Raw genomic sequence first — 24,884 nt, forward strand, 5'->3', positions numbered from 1 at the left:
TGTTTCGTTTTAATGAGATTAAAAAAATTTAAAAAAAAATATTCACCTCATTTCCTGATCAAAAGAGATCAACGCGTTATTGCCCACAAGTAAGGCAATATTCCCGTATGCAACGTTATATTGCTTGAAGTTGTAAGTTTGATCTTCGGATTTGTTGATGGTGATGGCAAAAGTAATTTTCATTGGAAATCATAATCGCTTAATTTATATACATAATATGTAGCCTACATCACTCCGTAATTATTAGGCTTTCAAATAGTGTAGGAATTTCTCAAATAGGTGCAGTAGTTCCAGACATTAACAGGAAAATAAACACATACAAAATCTGCTCCCTCTCTCTCTCTTTACATATTAGTATAGAAAAACAAAGTATAAAAACAATTTTAGGAAAAAAGACACACTTAAAAAAAACACTTTGCTCTTTTAGATTCAACAATCAATTTAAAAAAAAAAAAAAACAATAACCAGGGAAAATAATAACAGAACCATCTTTAAAAACGTGAGAAAACATAACTAAGAATCTCAACTCGAATCATCCTTGTCGCGTAAGTAATTGAAGAAAGACAACTTGAGCGATTGAAAAATACGTTTTTCAGCTCACCTGATGTGGTGGTTCTCCTTCAGTGACCATGGTAGCTCAAGAAATTTACAAGCCCGTTGACATTTACTTCATGTTATGTTAAGCTTAATGGAGATCCAAAAATGGCGAACCTTGTTCCTTGGGAATAAAGACTTCCGTAAATAAAAGGGTGCGTGGAAGTTTATCCCAGGTATGTTGATGAAAAGGGAACTTAAACAAGGTGCCTAGATGTCAAGCCAAAAAAAAGCCGGGGTCACATGGTGAATGGAATAATTAAAAACACAGGCCAAAGGAATAGCACAAGATTCATTTCCACCATCCGCAGAGAAGCTTGCCAAGTTTTCTATATTGATTGGGCTGAGCGCGCTTGCGCACTGCTTGAAAGCACTGCAGTGGGGTGAGGACACATTCAATAACGGTCATTGGAGTGGGGGGGGGGAGCGCTCGCTCGATCATAATCAGCTGACGGGGTTAAGGAAGGGGAGAGTGATGAAAAGGACCCTCATAAAAGGAAGACGTTCTTCTAATTGTGATGCACATAAAAAAAAATCCCTCTTTGAAAGCCTAACAAGGATAGTTGTCAAGCTATTGAACTTGATGGTCAAGGTGGCTGTTGTTCAGCAACAGTACACTGGTGGGCTTGGGGTCAAAGATATTAAGAGGCAACTCCCGTGAAGTAAGCTATCACATTTCTCTAAGAAAACAAAACGCCGAAATTATTTTTAAAAAAAACATAGATATAATTCTTTAAAAAGTCGTTTCGCATCGATAATGATGGGGGGGGGGGGGTGATAGGCCGATTCGATACATTAAAATGCATTTAACAACCGAGTTTCTTCAAAAACTGTAGAAAATTGACAATAATCAAACTGGTTTTTAAAAAAAAAAGTTTTGTGCGGTTCTCCCAGAAATGGTACAACTAGACGATTGCATAAAAATACTAACTGGGGTGACTCTGCCGTAATGTCCCCATTTGAGTACGCAAACAACGAAGAAGTTATGTTTTTATTGAAACCAATTATAGCAAAAGCGTGATCTGCATTTGGTTGCTCAAAACCGCTGGGTCGAAAATCTAAAATGACCTACACACAGATCAATGCTTGTTTACACTGCAACACGACAGCTGTTGTCAAAAAGCTTCATTTACAGGCACGTTGTTTCGACAGGCCGTAAGTGTAATTCATTTCGAGAGAAAAAATACGGTTGTCTAGTGAATGTATAACATACTGCTACAGTTTCTCAAAAGCAATTTTAATGAAAACATAAATTCACAAGCTGATCTGTCGCGTTTAAATTACAACCGAAGAATACTTATTTTATCAAGGATAGTCAGTTTTGTAGCACTCGTTTTAAAATTACTATTTGAACTGTAAATAAAATTGACACTAACTTTATATAGAAATCTCCCCCCACCAAGCAACGATGTTTCAATTTTTGAAAATGCAGTAAAGTAAGAAACTCAAAATGAAAGTAAAAGATAACACATTGGAATCAAAGATGAAAGCGAAGTTTTCTTGGAGTTGTTACTCTGAGCATATGACGAACGGATTACAGAGGTCCATTGGTAAAAAAGTTAAGTAAGTGGATTAACCTTTTTAGCGGTATTACATAAATAAGTCCATAAAAAGCATTAATTTCATAAAAAGTACCGAAAAAAAAAAGCTTATAAGTACAATCCACTCAATAGTTCTTCGTAAGCAAAATGAAAATTAGTTTGTAACAAGTACGAAAAGCAACACAGCGAGAAATAACAAGTAGCGAAGTTGTTAATACTTTTGAAGATGAATGAAAAAATTATCATATAAGCTTTGTGCTACAATATGATTAAAGTGAAAAAACCAACGTAAATAAAGCACAAATATTGAAGAAAATACAGCATATAGCTATTTCAAGGCTACAATGGAGCCTTTTTCATCAGTGCAAAAAGCTCGCCAACACAACCGAAAGTCGCTAGAGAACTGACAACAACCAGGCGGACACCGGTATTTATACCATAAATAATAATGGTGGACACCGGTATAAATACTGGTGTCCACCTGGTTGTTGTCAGTTCTCTCGCGACTTTCGGTTGTGTTGGTGAGCTTTTTGCACTGATGAAGAGGCTCCATTGTAGCCTTGAAATCGCTATATGCTGTATTTTCTTCAATATTTGTGCTTTATTTACGTTGGTTTTTCACTTTAATCACTTTTGAAGATGCTTTAAATTTAAATTAATATTCAAAAATTACCAAAGCCTCTCCACTTAGTGAACAACGATAGAACTATACCATTTTTAAATTTATTTTTTATATGGTTTTTTTTAAATTATTTTTATTCATTTATTTATTTTTTAATTTCTTTATTTTATTTATTTAATTTTTTGAATGCAAAGAATACGGTAAGCAAACGGGATGATACTTGCACAAGCACATTTAAAAGATGTACAAGTGAGGAAATTCTTGAAAACCAATATACAAAAGAAACACCGAAGCATTTAGAAATGAAATGTGTAACATTACCTAGTACACTGTAATCGATAACAGATATCGTTGTTGCGGGGAAAAAAATTCTAATCAAATCATAATTAAATGAGTTTTTTAAACATAACTTTTCTTTTAATATACAAAATGCTTGCCTTTAAATTTTTGACGCCTCGTAAATAATAACCGATCTTGATCTTCGGCAACCGAAGAGTACCGTAAACAGCACACGCATTGAAAAACTGCTCGAAAATGATAAAATTCGTATGAGCACAGGAAATTTTCATCAAAATAAGCAGAAAACACAGTCGATAGAAACCATCTGAAATTTTCTTAGAGAACAAGGCACGACGTTGGCTTTAGTCCAAAGCATTTGCGGTATAACTACTCGAAATTTTCGCTTGCAATCGACCACGTAGTTATAAACGTGTGTAACATCATATTACAAGCTCTTGCCACAGCACTGGAACTCAAATGCAGTTATGAAATGCTGGCCTGATGCAGGCAAACTTTTTTCCTCGTTAGTTGCTTCGACAACCTTTTAGCATTGGAAACGGATCAAGTTCTTTGTCAAGACACCTGTTTTCCCTTCATCAGCAACCCAATCATTCATCAGATAAGAAACACAATGGTCTTGGTCCCAGCATCTCCTGTCTTCTGGATCTTTCTTTACTCGTAATAAGTCAACAAAAACGGGATCCAAACAGGAAAGCATTTAACACCAGTGGTGTGCCTAGCATGGGGGACACCCGGGGGGGGGGCAATTCATGGTGTCAAGCCTCCTCCCCCCCCCCAAAAAAAAAGCAAAAAAAAAAAAAAGAAAGTTAAAAAAAATCTATGTAAGCATGAAATTTATAAAATTTTCAGTCTAAGTTCTTACAATATGAACCTAATCTTGAGTCAAGTTTTCACCCCATGATGTTCCAGGGCATTCCTCCCTTCCCCGAAAAATTTTCAAATTTGTAGTCTTAAAAATGTATTTTAGCTTCATATTTTTCAGAAACTTACAATTCCACTTTGGGTGTCACCCCTCAGGCGAGTGACACCCGGGGCGGACCGCCCCCTACCCCCACCCGTACTGATGCCACTGTTTAACACAGAATAAACTGTTCTGCATATGCTTCTAGAACTACATTTCATGCAATGATACATTCATGCATACTCGCATTCGTGCAATTTAAGTCAAAAGACGTAGTATAGTGTGGCTCTGATAAATTGACCTTGCCTTGACAACGTTTACCTCTTTTTGATATAATCTAGGCCTGATTATCGCACAGGCCGACTAGGCCTGGGTTCCCATCTGCCTAAGGGGCCCCAAATTACTTGAATTATGCATAGTATTTCAACTATACGAAAAATACGTGTATCTTTAAAGTAATAATAAAATGATGACTTGACAATTGGAAATAAACTTCCTTAAAAGACTTTTTTTTTTCATTTTGCCAGGAGCAAATTTACCATGTCATAATTATGAGGGGCCTCAAAGGAGATTCATAATGCACATGATAAATTATTTACATACTATGATAGACACAAATAACCCCGAAAATTCATTTCGCCATAAACCTGTAAATCAACCATTATAGAGTTATATACTCTATAGTGTGTTATTCCGTGGAATTGGACTTACGCGCCTTAAATTTTTTGCAAAAAATCCAGTTTCGGAGTTTTAATTTCGTAATGGATCCGCTATGGGATCCAGAAAAGGGTCCCCCCCCTTCAGTAGTCCTTGAAAACAATACATTTTCCTGGTTTGTTATTGTTATAAACATTACTATTGAATTAATTTATTTATTTAAACCCCACCAATCACTCGATTCAAAAGAATAATTAGTTCAATAGCAGAATATTCAATACATAGTCAGTGCCGGATCTAGAGGGAAGCAGGCTTCCCTTGCTTCGAGCGGCAACTTTTGAATGGCAGCCAAAATGGGCTGCCAGGTAAAGGCAGTAGTTTCAAACTTTTGCTTCGGCTCGGAAAAATCGTAGGTCCGGCACTGTAGCTAGTTATTTAATTTAACATAATTATTTCTAAAGCTAGACTAATATGAAACGCGCAACCGATACTTTATGCTTAAAAAATAATAATAATGAAAATCCAGTTTTAAAAAATATATACGCGGCTGATGTCTCTTGAAAACAGTGTGACAAGTTAAGCTCACATCCTTCGCTTTGATAGATAGATAAGGAAAGTGCGGCTTGGAACAAAATTAGCAACCAATCAGTTCTAAAAAACATTTGGAAGACATCCATATTACTCTTTGAGGCAGTCAGTAAAACTTCATGTAGGTCACACTAAGCACCATTCGTAGCCAAGTTTCAAACAGGAAAACAAACCCAGAAATTTATTGACGCAGCCTCAAAAACAAACTGCAAAACAAAACCTGAAACGGGGTGAAATAAATAGTTTTAAACAAATAGAGACAAAAATGGGTGAATTATGTACTAACAAGGAATTCAACAAGATCTGAAAAAATAAAAAAGTAAAATGCAGTAAAATAAAATGAAAAAATAAGCAACCGATAAAAGAAATTGCAATGTTTTTAATCTCAACGCAGCTATAACGTATTTAAAATGCATCCACGTTTTTAATTTAGTATCCTTGATGTCATTCGATTTCATTTACTTCCGCGAAAAGACATCAGAAGGTCTGAGATTCAACATAAAAACTCAGTGAAAACGTAATGATCGGAAATCTTAAATGGCCGACTGGCGACCTGAACAGGTTTACACTGCAATGCGACAACTATTGTCAAAAAGTTACATTTACAGGATTTACCTGACAAGCCGCAAATTTGATTCCTTTCCAGTAATACGGACCGTTTTTTGTAGAAGTTTTTCAGCTGAATGTTTGGCGGCAAATTACATAACGATCATTGATGGATGAATCAAATTATATAATTCAATATTATTGATATTGGGCAGGATTATATTTTTAACTACAATTGTTGTGAAGTGCAGTCATTTCCCCCCCCCCCCCAAAAAAAAACAGCGTTGTACTGTTTACTAAAAGTTGAGCAAAACTTATTACTAAATTTGAATTCTACGAGCGTTGCGCGCTTATCTCAGACTACATTTTTGTCAGTGTAAAATACTTTGTATTACATCGCCCCCTTATTCCGGATAAATACACGGATTTTTTTTTTTTTTTTTAATTTTAAAACATGTGTAGCATAAAAAAATTGCACAGGTTTGGGTAAAAGTAGTTATTTTGCTTTAACGCCAAAACGCATTTTAATTTATTTTTATTTTTTAATGTTTATTCACAAAAATCAATGCAAAATTTCAACAGAGGACAGAATTCCACACCGAATTATGTGCGACTCGGGAGTTAATTTTTTGGAATAGCTCAAAAATACTGAAAATTAAGTATTTTATGAAGGTTTTTTCTGTCTTTTCCGTCTTTTTTTTTCCTTAATTAAAAAAAAAGGCTGACCAAATTACTATTATACGCAAAAAATCAACTTTCGCATTGCATTTATAGAAAAACTTCACTCCTTACTGATACTACTTTTCGTTACTAATGACAATACAGATATTACTGTCATCTAGATGACAGTACAAAAAAAAGTTTTCTAAAAGAGTATAACATGCATTATTAATCCACGTGTTGAATCGTTTAACTGATTCGCAGCGCACTTTTTTTTTCCTCCTAAAATTAATGGTGTTAGAAAACGATTTGTTATTTCTTTTTATTATAAATTAGATAATTTTTGCTTCATTTTTAAATGATTGGTCATTGGTGGGAGTTATTTCAACTGTAAAATTCTTTCCAATCAATTACAATATCAATTAATAGTTAAAAAGTTTAAATATTTTATTACTTATACAAATACACCAATTATTGCTAGCAGGAGCCAGAAGAATAATTAATATAAAACTTATTTTAAAATTGATATCGTTTTTTTTTTTTTTATGAATAAAAGATGGGTGCTTACAAGAACACTTGATTTTCAAAACCAATTTCATTTTCTTACAATCTTTTAACAATTTCGTTACTTTTAACTTGGAACTGGATGAAACTTCCATTGAAAGTTATAAGCGTTCAAAATATTGAAATCGCCGAACTACTGTCCGAACAGATGCTATCTTTGCCGCAGCCTTCCATACAACCACCCCTTTAATCGTAGAGTATTAAAGCAATTCAGCCGATCTTTATTTAACGGGGAAAATATTAATGGATTACTTATTTGGAGGAGGTATCGTAGATTGCAGAACGCCAAAAGATGTTGAAGTGGTCGATAGGGGAGGGGGGATGAAAATAGGGGCCTAAAATAAACTTCAATTGATCGGAAAGGAAACGAAAACGGCGTTTCCTCATTTCGAATTTAGAATAAATTGGAATCCAAGTATACTTGACACGGCAAACAGCGGACAGAAAGCAACGAAATCATTCGCGAAGAGAGGGAAAAGGGTAGTAAAAGAGAATTAAGTGCACACCTACGCCATGAATAATATAACAGATGGAGCAATTTTTTTGAATGTACCTAAAAGGCAACGTGACAACAAGCGCACGAAATGAACTTATTTAAGTCCAAATGTATAAAATTTAACATATTCATTGTTCAAGTGCAAGAAAAATACATTTTATTCAAATTCAACAGAGTGGGAACATTTCGGTCAAAGACATTTTAAAGTTTTTTCATTAAACATACTACGTTTAAAAAATTATTTTTTTGTTTAGGTACTGACATTGAAAAGGGTCTAAGTCCAAAAAAAAAAAAAAATTCAGGAGAATCGAAAATAATTTTTGGAAGTAGTGCATAATTTTTACCAGAACAGTTTTATGTAAAGTAATCTTTTATTTTGAAAATGGAAAGCACATAACTTCTAAACATCATTAAATTAATTGGTGAGATTATCGTCTTAATATTAATTAGCGACAAAAATCAAATTATTTTGGCCAAATAATTCTATCCTATTCAATGTCAATGTCTCAAATTAGTTTCGGTTGTTTTTTTGGAAAAATGCGCAGCTATTAATTTCAATGCATTTATTGGGATTAGGCTTTTCTTTTTTTTTAATGGTTTTAAACGGTGGTGCTCAACCTTTCCTTTACCCAAGGGCAGCACCTCATATCAAAACGATTCTCGCGGCCCAGAGCACATATAAAACTTCAAACTGTTTAAAATGTTGCCAGAAAACATGGAAAAGGAGAGAAAATTACAAAGCCAAAAATTGTTTTTGTCATTACTTGATACTTATTTATTAATTGCATCTGCTCTCCACAAACCAGTTTCTGAATATCTGGCCTCAAATGCGAATTACTATGATTAATCGTGTTTTTCGATTTGTACCATTGAACAAAACAACGGGCCACACCGGTTAGCTTCGCAGACAACATGTGTGGCACACGAGCTGTAGGTTAAGCACCACAGCTTTAAAATATTTAATTTAGTAAAAAATTCTCTTTAGAGCTTAAAAATCGATAAAAATCAAGCTACTCCTTCAATGAAGAAGCACTAAATGACTCAAATTGACTAATTGCTAGAGTTTATGTTAACAAAAGGGAAAATAATTTTGCTCAAGAATATTTCACTTAAATCAGCAAGATTTAAAGAGCCATGTTGAAGAATAAGGAGAGAGTTATGAATAATGAAAAGTTTAGATCAAAGGAAGAATGAGAATTTGCTTTCCTTACCATGCACACCATTGTTTTAGATACAGCTGAGAAAACAAAATTCTTTAGTCTTTATTATTAATTTCGGTTTTGGATAAAAATAAATAAAACATTTTATTCTTTTTCTGCTTGCTGTCATAAAATGTTTATTTAATGCCTTGAGAATATTTATTTCTGACAAAATATGACATGTTCATCACTCTTACCGTTGTAATCTTATTCGATATACGCGTCTAAGAATTTAACAACAAGTATTGTTTTTTTTTTTTTTTTCATTTAAACTACCAGCCTCGTCAAAATAGCAATTCGAAATTTCTCCGATTAAAAACACCAAAAGAAAAAAAATCGAAACTTTTTCTGAAAAGAGTTCATTTTTATAGAGAAACTCGCAGCAGAAAAAGGCAGTTCGTGATTAATTTCAAAATTAAGTACTTAAAATGGTAAAATAAACGAATTTGCTGCGTGTGTTCCTTTTTTTTTTTTTTTTTAACATAATCTCTTCACTAAATCTCCAGTGGCTAATTCCTCACAAACTTTAGTTTTATGTCAAACTGCCGATCCCAGTTCATGCCCCCCCCCCCACACACACACACATACTCTGGCTGCGCAAGTGACCGCAATATTCCTTCACTTTACAATTTCTTTTTAATTAAATCTTGTTTGCTTCTATGAAAAACCTTGTTTGTTTCATTGCAATAAGTATTAAAAATTGTCGAAAATTCTTTTATAATGTAGCATTTATTTCAAGTTTTACATTCTAAAATAATGCTTAATAAACCAAACAAGAAAGAGCCTGTTGCAGATTCAAATTACATTACCAAACGCTACCTTCATTAACGCCATCTTCATAGTCGCAACATAACCAAATTCATCATAATCTTATTACAATGTAAACCGTCGTAAATTGCAGAAAAACTTCTGAGAGAAAGTGAAAAAAAAAAAAGGCGCTGCACACAAAATGTCACATTAAAGTTAATTTAAGTCAAATATGCATTTTCTTCAATTGGTTTATTATTTTTTTCCCCCAAGGCTGGGTTTAATCTCTAAAACTATCTTCATGTACACGGTCCCGATGAGATCAATAGGTGGCATTTGAATTTCAAAATCAAAAACAAATCTTCTTGAACATAATCTTACCCTTGGGATGTTTTTTTTTTTTTTTTTTTACAATTGGCGCGGATACAGGGGAGGAGCGATGGGGGCGATCGGTCCTCCCTTGAGGGACTCTGCCCCGGCCATTTCCTAAACAAAAGCGTAGGCCACCTTGAATCTGACGTTAAGACAAAGAATCTGGTTCGAATCTCCCTCTCGGAAACTTTTGGAATTGAAGTTTGAAAAAGGCATTATAAGACGATCTTTGATGATAGGAAAAGGAGTTTGGAAGCCTTCATATAGACATTTTTCAAAATTCAGATCCTTAAGACGCAATTGTAGACATCTGGGTTAGTGTTTACGGAAGGAATGGGTTCGGTGACTTTTCTCCGATAATTTTTGGAAACTGAAGTTCCAAAAAGCGCGATTTTAGACGAGTTGCGATGATGTTAAAGGGAACGGGTTTCGAAACATTCTTCCGGAAATATTACGAAATTGAAATTCTAAAACGCAATTTTAGAATACCTCTATCAACGGGAAGGAAATAAATAGGTAGGACATCCTTGCCTAAATTTCTCATGTTAGTTGTTTTAAATAAAAATGATGTGCCCCCTTCAACAGGTGTAAATCAGATACGTCGTTAGAGGTAAAGTAAAAAAAAAAAGTCGTCCCCTCTTTGAAAAATTTCTGGATCCGTCCTTGGGAAACAAGTATTTATTTACCGCATAAGATGCATAGCAAAATCTTCCTTTGGTTTCGCTTAAATTAAAGACATCCTCTCTGCCCTTTTGCTGATAGAAAGTTCGTTTGGTGATATTTACTACATCTGTAATAATTGCTTCAAATACTGATCCTATCCAAATAGTACTTGAGAACCTAGAAAGTATTTTCTGAGGCGATTTTGGTCACAAGTCTTTACAAATGCTGTTTCTCTCATTTAATCCCATAAAAATGTTACTTCCTGAAATTTAGGCAAACTCTTTTGTAACCTCCTTTGTATGAGCGCGACTTAGGGTATGAAAGTAGACAGACAGAGAACATTTTAAAACAGTAGGAACTTGACACTGGATAACACGAAACAAAATGAAATTGTGATTTTAGAAACCCTAGCAATCAATGTAAAATTAACAGAATTAAGGAAGGTAATCAGTCAAAAAATTCTTTAAAACAAGTTAAATTAATCTCAATTTCATACGTCATTCCATGAAATTGAGAACATTACCACAAATGGAAACATAAGAATAAAAAATCGGAAAAATCCAGTTTCTGGTAATCAAAATTCAAATAAGATAGAGTGAGATCAAGTGGCCTAGAGATACACTTTCCATATACGCTTCGCAGGTGAGGCGATTCATTACCATTTCAAACACAGCATGCGAACAATCAAAAGGTCATTAGAAAAGCAATTCATCAACCAGCAGCTGAGCTAACTTCAAACCACACAGATGGTAAAAAAAAAATCTGGTCTTGTAACTTTCACCGCTATTTACATAAATGTTTTAAAGCCGACGGGGATAGCCGTGAAGTCCGTTTGATGTTGTTTGCAGGTTTAAGTAATTGAACACCTTAATCTAAAAATTGATTACTCGATGTTCCCACAATCTTAATCATCTAACTGACCCATTAAGGGTGGGTCTTTTTTTTTATACTATAGAAAGAGTGTTAAAAAAAAAGAAAAGGAAAAAAACGTTTAAACGCTTATAGAAAGAAGTGTTTGTTCATCAAAAAATCAGATTTGAATATTCATTGTGTGGTACCTGGAAGAATGGCTTGGGTTAGATCTTTTTAACAGCAATAAAAATTTCAGACAAGTATTTCGAACAGTGTTCTAAATTGGGATGTAAAAGTTCGACATTATGGGCAACGAGCTTTGTTGCCGAAACACGCTGCTTCTTAAAATTATTCAAGTAGCTTAAACCAAGTTCTCTCCTTAATATAAAATCCATTCTGAAAATATATAAAGCTAGCTGAAAAGTATAATTGGTATTATAATGGTCAAATCGTCTTTTTTGACGTCAAACTTTTAAAAAAGTCAAAAGACGACTGCATGTCAAATCGTGGAAGTCAAACGAAAATTTTCGGTCACAAAACACGACTAACGAATGCCTATTTTGGGGGTGCCCCTCCCCTAAGAGCGATGCTCCCTCCAATACCAAAGAGTCCAAGAGCGAAAAAACCCCAAAACAAGAGAGAAAACAACCCCTGAAACCCCCCCCCTACCACCACCCCTAAAAATTTCAATGGCGCAGTCTGCGCCATAACCTCCTCTCAGTGGACACCTCTGTTTATTTTGAACCCTGGTTTCAAAGTTAAAAAAACCTCCTTATTAATGCAAATTATGGACAAAAACTTTTGCAACTATGCTTGCTATGCAGCACCCTTGCAATTATTTTTTCCTCCAAATCTTAAAAGCAGTAGGACAGTTCCAAAATCAGATTTAACTGGGTTTAAAAACGCTAAGCATACGTGCGCTAATGTAGACACCAATGTGTGCTGGAATGACCAGGCATGTGTACTTGCAAATTACAAGTTCAATGCCAGTTCATAAAGCTATTTATAAACCGAAATAGAAGCTGGGTAAACAAATAACTCGGTTTGGGAAAACACGAAAAACGTACATACCTGCAAAAGACGCATTTTCGCATCTTACAATGGCAGAACGCGACAAGAAGACTGCGGTTCCACCAACAAAGAGATACTCGCTTTGGCAAGCCAGATGAACCGGATTTAGAAACGAGCGGCTAAAGCGGGAACATCGGGATTTAAGGACTAAATTTAGGAAACGAAGGATAAGAAAGAGTTCTTGTTAGGAGACGAAAGGCGCACAAACAAGGATTGCGACACAGGCGTGTAGAGCACGTGCGATGCCAAACAATGCGTTCCAGCATGACAGAGTGCTTGGCAGGACTTCATCAGACTGTTGCAAATGTGAAGTTGAAATATTCCTCGACAAATGTATAACTTGTCAGAGAAGCTGGGGAGAAATCCTTCCAGGAAAAAAAAGAAACATCAACGGTTGATGAACTGTTCCAAATAAAATAAAGACCAATTCCATTTCTGCCAGAGATTTCGAATATTTCAAATGCTTGCAAATAAAACAAAATGATTTGCTTTCAAATTATTGTCTTATGGAACTTCTTTCTGTCCGCGGAGGGGAAAAACAGAAAGGAACGAGAAAGAACTGAATGGCAAAGTTAGAAATTGCGTACCGCTTACATAAGCTTACACTAATTTCCAATTTTAATGAACGAAATGTATTATTTCAATAAACAATAAAATAGATAGGAAAACTATAGAAAATCATGCACTTGTAAAGCTTGACCATGGAGAGATGGCGCGTAAACTCGAAGCAGAAAAGGACCACTTTATTTTGAATAGATAGAATCTGCGAAAACGTGAGACTTGACTGCTTCTGCGTTCTCGCCGATTGGTACATATTGCAAAATGAAGCGGTCCGTTTTCGCGACCAGTTCACCCGCCATCTCTCCATGATCAAGCTTTAGAGGTGAGAACAGTCAACCAACAAAACTGCCAAATTTTCGAAAATCACCGCTTTTGGCCCCAGTGGTGCAATTAGGATTATCTCCTGGGATGGAGCAGTTGATAACCACAGGGAAAATATAAACAAAAGATTGCGTGCTCCTTAAATCCGCAAAGCAGAAACTGGCGGGAGTCAACATAAGGAGAAAAGAAGTAGTCAAGTAAAAGGGGGTTCTGAATTTGGAGTCTTTTTTTTCGTCACATCAGTAAAAATTAAGTTACGTGTTTACCTAAACTTGCGCATTTCGCTGAAAGTTTTATCGTTCGCTCGTCAAGTAGTACAATCTATTCAAAGTTACACTATCCCATTAAATAAATGCTAATAGGTTCATTTTTTCTTGTTCTTGTGCCAAATAAAATAAGCGTCTAAACACAAATATCACAAAATTCCTATTGTAAGGTCAAGGTCCACTGACCGCTATTTAACTTATTCCTTTGTTGGAAAAAGCAATGGCGAGGAAGATGAAATTACAGTACAAGTGAAAAGGATTACCTTTCCAGATTTCTAAGCTACTGTGACCTTACTTAATTTCGCAAAAAAAAAGAGATTTTTGCCATTTTTTACCTCATCTGAAAAGTAAGAAATTAACATTTTTTCAATGGAAGATTTTTCGGAGCTGGTGAATAATTCGGCGGCAATAACCGGAACTCTGTCTCAATAGAAATCCCACACCAGAAATGAGACTCTCCTCTATGCTTTACTTATAGAGGGATCTAGTTTTTTTTTTTTTTTTTAGAAGGAAGAAAAAGTAGCAATATAACTTGAATATTTCAACTTTTGTTGTATTCAATGTCCAAGCTCACTTTCAATATTAAAAGTATCCCCTTCGCCTGCTTGATCCAAATTCTTAACAAAACGTTTCAAAGACTAATCAATAATAAATTCCTTTATGAAGGTAGCACTAAAAGAGAACTTAATATTCATTTTTTCAACTCAAAATATCAAAAACTGCTCATTCATCCGTATTTTATTTATTTCTTTATTTTTTAACAAAAAAGGAAAAGATTACATGCAATAACTGAACGAATAGCGTCTACGTTCTAATCGATTTGAAACAGACATTTCCTTTTTTTATTTCTCTTATCACTAATTTTTGAATAATCTTTTGAAAAGCAATTTTTTGAATAACATAAGGAATGAGAATACACAAGTTGCTGTGCCATCAAATCCCGATTTATGCATTTGTTCAAATTGTTCAGGAAGCAGGAAGAAGAAAAAAATGAATTTTTTTGAAACTCAGGTTCCAATTTCAATTCATATTTATCTCTGACATTTATTTTCACAATATTTTCCCGCAAATGTTTCACACATTTATTTTCATTACCTTTTCACACAGTAAGTAATAGTGCTCTTTGTAAACATTTAACGCAGTTTAATCTTTTCGGTAACAGAATCGATCGACATCGACACAACACACGTTTTCGGGGTCAATCCGCAATGTAAAATTGTTCTTGAACCAATGAAAAAGTGAAAAACGGAATTTACTGCGCTCAAGAAGCGGTGGCCAGGGACGTGCACAGAAATTTTGTGGCCTGTCACAAATGACTTTTAAGGGCTTCCCTCCATATCGTTTACCCCTGCGTCTCCACAAAAATGTCAACCCTCATTTTAAAATTATCGGATCCCCTTTTGGTTTGGGCCCGGGCCAACAGGTGCCCCCCCCCCCCCCCTATGCACGCCTTTGTCGATGACAATGAAAAAAGTTCGTTCAATCACAATTTTCAATATAAGTCTAAATCTGTCTCCAATGCATCTCCAACCTGTAACGCAAATGAGCAGGACATGTTTCCCCCCCCCCCCCCCCCCCCCCTTACATATTTTTAGTCCAAGTAATGAGATTTTTCAAAACATACGAAACTAAAATGAAAAGCAAAACGTTCTTACAATCAACAAGCTGCAGATCCACTCTGATCTCAGTGCAAAAAATGACCACAAACATAACCTGTCGTTTTTGGGAATAGGATCGTCGGTGATTGAAAGTAACTTTGTGATTGGTCCACTAAGATCTAGTTCCTTTCCTTTTTACCTTTGAAACGTTTGCTGTGTTTTTGTTTTCGTTTTAACAACGCTTATTTTCTCTACATGGTTTTCAGAGGAAAATTTGTACTGAGGTATGAAACTCTACTTAATACTGTAGTTTTTAACTAGCTAAAAAATAATCCACTTTCTTTTCAATTTCGACTTTTTGTGGTTAAACTTTTTGAACGTCAGCTCAAAGCATGTTTCGATTATCGCATGGGCACGTAATTTCTAAAGGGCAAGAAATTTTTTGACAATACATGTGGAAATGCTTTTCAGTTTTCTGGGAAACATTTTTTAAAATGTGTTACTTTTCGAATAAATGTACTACACATTCGATGTTATACGTGTTACAGTTAATGTGATCATTTATAACAGGTGAATTTTTCATAACAGGTTAGTACAACCAATTATGATATTGACCAAGACAGAGTTAAAAGTGTTAATCGATCATTCAAAGGGGGAAAGAAAAAAATTGAAAGTGCCCAAGACATGGAAACGTGCAAGTCAGGCCCTCCTCCTAGCTGATTTTGGAAGCCTAACGATGATAAGCAAAAGTTATCAAAAAAAATCAAGAAAATACAAGCACCAACTGAGGCAGTGAGAAGCAAAAGGATGTAGTGGACATTTTCAAGTTTTAAGTAAAACTACTATAAAGATAACTTACTGTAGGCTTTCATGGATTTTTTTTTTTTTTTTTTTTCAAAATCATGCTGTACAGCAGCACCTAGCAGGGCTACTAGTACCACCTCTTGACCCAAGACAGAGGAGAGGTTCACCTATCATGTGTACTTGTTATCTCCAAATTTTTAATTTTGCCACTTACATCCCTTTGGGTCTCACTGCCTCAATTGTTCACCGAAGAGAAAAATAAAAACAAATACGATAGGGGGAAAAGCAGATTTTTTGTGCCAAAAAACAAAGGTTTTTTTTTTCTTTTTTTAATTAATCCAATATTTGTACTCAGACACAAAAATCAAACCTACCTCATCTCTATGCGTTACCATAACTGCACCAACTTCCACACGCAGAGGGCCCGGCCCGGCTTGATGAAGCGTCGACTTACAAAATAACGCAATAAATGTTTGAAGTAACGCGTGCATTCGTCGACTTCCTGACTCTCCCCCGCGTCGCTCGATTCAGGGGGGAACATGACTCACGAATTAAAAAACTAGGGAGGGAGCGGTGTGTTCGGTGTACCGGAGCAGGGGAACGCAGGCTCAAAATTTGAGGAGGAAACATGTTCTTTCCTCACTTCAAGCATTTTTAGAAAATAATAGAAGGGAGGGTGAGAACTTCACCACGATTTTTTTTTTTTTTTTTTTTCTGTTCTTCTACCGCATTGAAAGGCCTTTTACATGGGGATGGTGACACAGAACACTTGAAGGCACTTCCCAGTGGGAAGATAATGTAAATGGACCTTTTTTCCCTTCTACTACCCTGAACTGTGCAAAGAACGACTAGGAACAGGTTGTTTAAGAGATAACTTTTCAAGTTTCACTCACCAGAGCTATAAATTCAGCCTTTTTAAGTAATAATTTCATACCTTCCCCAAAACTTTTTTTCAACTCTTGGGAAGAGTTGATATTAGTTGAACCGTGGGCGTCTTAAAAAAGAAGCTCTGGGCGCTTTGTGCGCAGTGGGGTTTATTAAAATTTATTGAACCTCTACAAACTATCATCTTTTAGTACAAAAATTGGAAAGATTTATTTTAAAAATGAATTATTAGTTTGTATAAAATAATTCGATTTACGTAATTATTCACAAAATTTACACACCAATGGACTTAATGAATGAAAAATCAATAAATAACATTTGAACATTGTTTACATTTATGCAACAATTAATTAAATTTAATTAAAATTTCTAAAAATTCGTTTACAAATAAATTATATTGTTATGTTTATTAGTGAATTTATTGGTTTTAAATGGGCATGTGTACACAATATAGTACTGCTACTAATAATATAAAATCAGAGTTATTAAGTACAGTTTTTAAAATCAAATAAAGGCATCTTAATAGTTACTCTCCCCGCTAATAAAGACACAATAGCATCGCTTCGCTCTTTCCATCTTCGCTTAAAGGCTGTCTATAAATAATGTCACTTTTTTCATCATACCTGACCCCCTCTCCCCCTTTGTCACAAACTGTCACACATCGCCCCTAGTCACATGTCGAGCTATGTAGTATACGCATATTGTAATAAAAAAGTAATGTCACTCCTTGTTAACCCCTCCCTCCCCATTATCACAAACTGTCACAATTTCAACCCCCCCCCCCCCCATCCTTTCCTTTAGGGGGACAACAACAGCACAAAATTGCTTTTTGCTTCAACAGTCCAACAGTCCTAGCTGCTAAATATCAATAGGGATTTTTTTTCTGGTTGTCGGTAGCGAGCATAAGTAAATTTATTAGTCACCATTCTATTTTCTCTAGTAGCCACTCTCTTTACAAACCAAACTAGTATGTTGTGGTCATCACGAAACTTTCTTCTATATTTTTCTTTTTTTTTTTTTCTGATCCCTCCCCATGCTTAACGAGGAAGCAATATTCCCAACAAAAACAAAATTACACATGCAAAAACTTGACGACCATCCCAATGTCTGAATTATTGCAAGAGCAAAGCAAAGAGCGAAAATTGAAAGTTATTTTAAAAGCCTTGCTTGCATTAATTACAAATATTTTATTTGTTAACAAACGCAAGATGGCAACAGTTAAAAATTTTAAATCATTGAGATAATATTTCCTATCATTTCCATACAATTAAAATCACGAGAAATACGCAGACGACAATCTATTACGATTTATCTTTCTTATTGTTGCATTAAAAAAAATATTTTTATTCGCAAAAAAAAAAAAAAAATTAACACCTTTTGGAGCGATTGGCGTCAAAATTGAACCAAAGGCTGTTTACATATGGATTCACATTTATTCCAAATTTCATCCAGAACGTAGCATTACTTCTTGAGATATGGCACTCACAATGGAAAAAAAAGAACGTTCGATTGCGCCACCCCCTTTTTAGCTGTTGACACTAAAATAGAATCATTTCTTATACCATCTAAGGGCTACTTGTCGATAAATTTTTGTTTGATAACGTTCATTATTTATTGAGATACAGCAGTCACAATTGACGGCAAAAAACGTTCTATAGCTCAACCCCCGTTTGAGCTATTGACACCAAAATTGAATCAGGATCTGTACCTGTTAGGGACAACATATGAACCAAATTTTGTCTGATTCCGCCAATTACTTCCTGGGGAATAGCAGTCACGCAAAACTCAAAAAACGTCCCATTGCTCCACCCCCCTTGGAGGAATTCGCGCCAAAAACCAATGGGCACAAGTTCACATAGGGGCACATATGTGTATCAAATTTCGTTCGATTTCATGCGGTAGTTTATGCTGTAGAGCGGCCACAAAAAACTGGTCACACACAGACGTGACACACACATACACACACACACACATACACACACACACACACACACACACACACACACACATACACACATACACACACACAGACAGACAGACATTTTCCAAAAATAATCGAAATGGACTCAGCACACCTCAAAATGTTCGAATCCGTCAAAATTCGAAATTCGAAAATTTGCACGAATCCAATACTTTCTTCTATATATTAGATATAGAAGAAAGTAAAAAGGGGGTACATCAAAAAAATAAATTGACTTTTAATTTCCTACTAAAACAAAAACAATCGAATGTTACTTGGCAGCTAAAAATCGTAATTTGCTTTCATTCATAATCTCTCCCTTCCATAACTTATCAACTAAAAAAAAAATCTCAAAAAAATTAAATGGACTTGAACATCCAAACCGGATAGTGAATGATGCTAATAATTTCAGCCACCATTTTCTTTTATCTATTATTCGCCAAGTGGCGAGCGGCGATCGCTAATCTCGATTTTGACCAGCTGCGTAGTTCTTAATAACCACACATAGATTAACAAATTCTCCAGATGAATTAAATTCGTTTGTAGAAAAATAACTTCGTTTATAGCATCACTAAGTTCATCTAATAGTTTTCATAATTGCTCGGTGAAGAAACCGAAAGTTACCAGTAAATTCAGCAAATGTGGCAATCAACTAAAATTTCGATCGATAGCAACGATCAAAACATTTTATTTCAGTGTCAGACATTAACAAGCAATAATGGCAGGAATTTACAAAGGGATTTGAAGCAAATTGAGGCAGTGACAAGCAAAGGCATATAAGTAGAAGTTAAACGTGTGCAATGTTCAAAACCTTAGTAGGCTTTCATTAAAAAGTTTTCTAAATCTTGCATTACAGCAGCCCCTAACACGGCTACTAGTCAGGGTCAACCCGAACTTTTGAGGGGGCGGAAATTCTCAATTTACCGAATAGAGCTCCAAGTTTTGCCGAATAGAACTTCAAATTTCGTCGAATGATAAGAATTTTGCCGGATGGAACTCCAAATTTCGCCGAATGAAGACAATTTTGACGAGTAGAACTTCAAATTTTGTCGAATGATGATAATTTTGCCAAATCGTCAGACAAAATTTGTTGAATGAGGAAATTTTTGGAATGTCACAGTGTCCTCCCGTGACCTTCCATGTTACTATTTGTAAGAAATTATATATTCCACGTGGTTACATTGCGTAAAACTGGACAGGGATCCCAAGATTAATAACTCGGGATCTCCATAATTGCGTAATGGGGCTTTCCACGATTGCCTTCTGCGCAGATGCATGAGAGCGCCTGAGTTCATATGGCTATAGGAAGTTATGAAGGCATGACTGCAAAAAAATCTCCTGACCGAATAGCGGGATAAATTCATGGCATATCTCTTGACCGCTATTTGGGAAAAAGGGCAAATTGGCTGCCCATCATGTATTCTGTTTCCGTATGTAGAAAATAAATTAGTTTGTGTGTGTTGTGAATGAACATAGTCTCTTCAATTCTCTCCCTCTCCAAAAGTTGATACATGGAAAATGTGACAAAGAAGAAGGGGCGAAAATCCTCTTCACTATTACCATCTCTTGCCCCAAAACAGATGAAAGTTTCTTCTTCAGCAATACCAGTTATCTCCAAATTTTTAATTTTGGCATCACACCTCTTTGTTTCAAAGTGCTTCAAATGATCGAACAGAAAAGCTTGGAACAAATGAGCAACCCTCCTGTAGACCACATGGAACGGGTCTTGCCATGAACCCATCATATCCACCCCATTCCAGCCAGCAGCGCCAGAATCGATGAGCAGCGCTGGAACGAACTCGAAATGTAAAGTAGAAGGGGAACTCAAACAAGGAGAAGGGTATGGTGATGAGATGGCCGGCGGATAATAATATCTACGTAATTAACATAAAAGAGGGCGACGAGGGGAAAGAATTTCGGAATTCCGCCGGCAATAACCGCGCCACGTTCTTGGTAGTATTTTGGGAGTGAGGGAATGCACGGGGCGTTACCTAGAACATTGCAAATCGATGCTCGAGCCACAGAAGTTCGTATTCGATAAAAAGGTTAAAATAGGAAATGTAATTCTAAATATAGATATGGAGGTTTTAATATTTAACAGTCATTTTATGCTGTAATGCTATTTTTCGACGAAATTTCACACACTGCCCTTCTTTTTAGGATAATATTCTTTCGCCATTTTCTTTTTATGAGCATCACTTCTATTTTGGGATTCAAAATGTCTGGATTTCTCATTCAGCTGTTAGGACATCAGTATATGACGTCACGGGCTCTTTTCCCACACCACCAGGCCCCAAGGCAGAATACTACTAAATTTGAGACTTACGTCGCAGAACAGATGCCAGAACTGCAGAACAATTCTATTCAAATTAGGGGGAACCTGGACAAATTTTCTGCAGAAATTCAGCAAATTTTCTATAAATATCTTCGGACTAATTATAAGACTGAGTACTGAAGAAATAAATAAAATGATCCTTTCATACACCAGAATGAAACAGATTTTAATTTTGGAGTCACGATTTTTAAAAATACAATCGGACCCCGATTTAACAAATGTCTATTTAACGAATTTCGCGATTTAGCGAACTTTTCTTTTCCTCCAACTAAAATAAAGACAAAAACCCATATTTACCGAATATTAAACAACGAATTAACGAATTATTTTAACAGACCCCAAAAAAACTACTTTTTTAATTTAAGTTAGGAAATGTTGGATTGTTTTCCAATTGACTAAACTCATATTGTCCGAAGCAGAAAAAGTCTTGGAATCAGCCATTTTTGACGGGCGAAGGGGAAATCAAAGAATAGCGATTCTGATGCAGTTCTAATTATGGATATTTTTGCGCAGTTGCTTATTAGCGCTTTTAGATAAGCTAAGTGTAATTTTTTAATTTTTTTTTTCACACCCCAATATTATGAATAATCCCGATTAACGCATAAAAGTTTCGGTCCCGATGAAATCTTTAAACCGGGGTCCAACTGTAGTCATGTTTCTCTGTATAATTATGTTTTTCATTGATGGTTAAATTTTATAATGTTTTGAAGGTAAATTTATAAGGTATGAATTTATCTTGCAGAACAATTGTGGTTTATTGCTGTTACGTTGCAGAACATCATAAAGTACTCTGCTTCGGGGCCACCAGGTAATCCTTAGGCTAATAGGTCAAAGCATTTTGAATTCCTGTAGTGGTCAGATTATTCTGTGTAGCGAGCGAAAGCACATGGCGTCTGTCTCTTGAGGAGGACAAGAAAGGAGCACGTCCAGATCTTTTAATTATCGATCCGCAATTCATCTTTTCAAAGTAATAGGGAAGTTTTCGATTTTTCAATTTTATTTTTATATGATAGAGTAACATGTATGAACATCATAGGTGAAAAAAAATTTGCGATACGATAAGTAGTTTTTTTTTAATTAATTTTTAAAGTTCAAGCGCTTGTGACGTCAATGGCATAGGAAGTGACGTCATGCGCTCTTCCAATAGGGGAGAAGCCGAAGGTCACGCATTCGACTTCGAAGACGAAACGTAAAAGGCTTATTTCCTCGCATTTAACTCCTCGCGTTTCTGGAACATTAAACCTCTCATCCTCTCGGAAATATTCGAATATCATCATTGATGTTACATGAGGAAGATTATTTAGATTGTGCTTTGACGAATCCGGTCTCCATAGTGTGTTCAAAAGGATTATTGAATTTCTAAAAAATAAAAATATCAGAGCACTCAAAATGTCCCCTAGCGAAAACAAGGGATCTTCGGCGGAAGGCTGCCCATTCGCGCCCTGTGACGTAGGCTCGTGACGTTTCCGAAGAGCGCACTCTTGCGCGTTAATTTTTAAAAATTCATTAAAAATCAACCACGGTGTGTTTTAAAATATCTGCGATGGTGAATTTTTTAGTTTTGAGGGTCAATTAACAATATCCAATAGCCAAAATATGAACATTTAATAGGTTGCAACTTCCCTATTCTAACTGCACATCCAGAGCATTTACCTTTGAAATATTACTCAATGAAGCATCCCCTTCCGTTTAATTTCCAAATTTCGTGAATTTCACTTTAACTGCTGACGTCATAACAGCGTGCCGAAAATTTGCATATTGCACTTTTTTTTTTAACAGGTGTTTTAATTTAAATGTTAGGATGTCTTATAATTTTGTACATGGTATTTTTTATTTATTATTTTTTTAATCAAACCATAAAAATTTTATTTCCGTAAAAAAATTGCATGTGATAGCAGAATAAATTAATTTTTTTGATGCATTTGATAAAACATTTTTAAGCTTTGAATATTTTTCTTCCACCGTTTGTCAATTTATATATGCGTCTTATAATTATGTCCACCACTGTATTGTATAACTGCTGTTTCCCCCCCCCCCCCCCGCAAACAGAGAGATTGGTTTTAACTTATTTTTATTGAGTCCTTTTGGGGCAATGATCAGGAACAAAAAAAAATGCAAAACCAAAATACACACAAAAGCGTGTATACACAAATCTTTTGTCAAAAGCCTAGAAATAAAGTAAAAATACATAAACACCGGAAATCGGACGGATCATATCGATTCCTTATCTTCAACATATAAAAGAATATTTAGGAATGATACAGAACACCAGATCAAGAAAGTACTTGACGTTATCTGAAACACGCCAAAAAGATTGCTTCAAGTTTTGATATCACAAAGACCGCCAAGATTATGAAAGGAAAACATTAAATTGTGTGTCAATGCACAGGAATGCTTCGGAAATCTAAAGAAAAATTGATTCGGTGTGAAAATCTTGCATAACGAGCACACAAATTACGCCAAAAATAAATCGTTGCTTTTGTTGGATCACGTAATAATGCAGTTTCCTTGATGGATCCAAGGGTTGAGACAAGATGCGTTGTTGCTTTGAGATGATTTTCAGTTTTTCAAGAGCATTGTAATTTTTCTACTACCCCCCCCCCCCCCCCAAAAAAAAAAAAAATCAAGCCAAGTGTTTTGGGGCTTTGTGTAGGAAATTTTGATTTCAGTATTTCTTCTGAAACTCATCAATACGAGCTCAGAAAAATGAGACAAAAAACAAAAATGTCTGAAATATATTCCGTCAAGACACAACTGGTTAACATCAGCACTTAAAAAAAAAAACTCATTTAAGTCAATCTTGAAAAAATCTGCATGAAATATCATTCGGAATTGATGAAGTTTGCACAAATGCGATAAAAAGTTTTGAAAGAAATCAAAACCTGTATTGGTAACTTTTGAGCAATAATTTTGATATCGTAAAAAACCTTTTCCTTAAAGTTAAAAACAAAAAGTAGTTTCTAAACATTTCAAATTGCACCATATCTAAGGTACAAAAAAAAGAAAAGAAAAAAAAACAGCTTTATTTTATCCAAGAAAAACTAGATTGAAATTTTAACCTCGAACTGTCTTGATTGCGTCAGTCCCCAACGCAACACGTGCAGACATAATTCCACGTAATTCCATTACATCGTAAGTCAATCAGTTGACATAAAGAGAAGTTCAGGTCAAGCTTGTTCAAGTTAACAATTTTGATTCTGCCATATTTCTGTAATTTATTGTTCAATAAAAAAAAAAAAAAACCACAAGACATACCATGAAAAGACCTTGCACAAAAGAAATCACCTCCCACGCTAGTTTAATTCTTAGCAGGCTAACAGAAGACAGCTGAATATTAAATGCTTTATTAAGACAAATCTTACGTCATTTCTTCAAACTGCACGGAAGAACCGTTCCAACACTTCGTTTCTTTAAATATATCCACATTGCCTACTTACAACTGGCGTTTTAACATCATATGACATGAGCACCTCTGGAGATAGAAAAAGCGATGTTGTGATGCAGTGATTCTTAACCTGAGGTCTACGTACCACTAGTGGTATCCGAGTGCAATTTTCATGTGGTCGGCGAACAGCTAGTGAAAATTAATCTACGTATAGCATTTTTATAGTTGCAATTAAATTTATGAAAGAAAACTTCTGGATTCATTTTATTATTTATATCGTATGTGGTTCGCTTAGGGTTCGGAAGGACAGGGCCGACGAAAGGTCATGTCAAACGAGTCAGAAATTCGGGTCCTGAGTAGGAATCAAAGCATGTTAATTTTTAATTTTTAAGGAAA

The 24,884-nt window shown here is 35.3% G+C and overlaps 1 protein-coding gene across 10 annotated transcripts in view; it reads right to left on the reverse strand.

Moving 5' to 3' along the window:
* The window catches only part of LOC129222607 (ankyrin-3-like), a 243,048-nt gene that overhangs the window by 149,486 nt on the left and 68,678 nt on the right, over positions 1-24,884 (reverse strand). The window contains exon 1 of one of the 10 annotated variants that reach the window (XM_054857124.1): positions 12,374-12,483. The exons of the other annotated variants lie outside the window; for them this stretch is intronic. Coding sequence (XP_054713099.1) covers positions 12,374-12,388 — 15 coding nt within the window. The 5' untranslated portion in view covers positions 12,389-12,483. Of the gene's footprint in view, positions 1-12,373; positions 12,484-24,884 lie in introns of those variants that run through there. 10 annotated transcript variants of the gene reach the window in all.

This window comes from Uloborus diversus, chromosome 5 (assembly GCF_026930045.1).
Source record: "Uloborus diversus isolate 005 chromosome 5, Udiv.v.3.1, whole genome shotgun sequence".
Taxonomy (NCBI): domain Eukaryota; kingdom Metazoa; phylum Arthropoda; class Arachnida; order Araneae; family Uloboridae; genus Uloborus; species Uloborus diversus.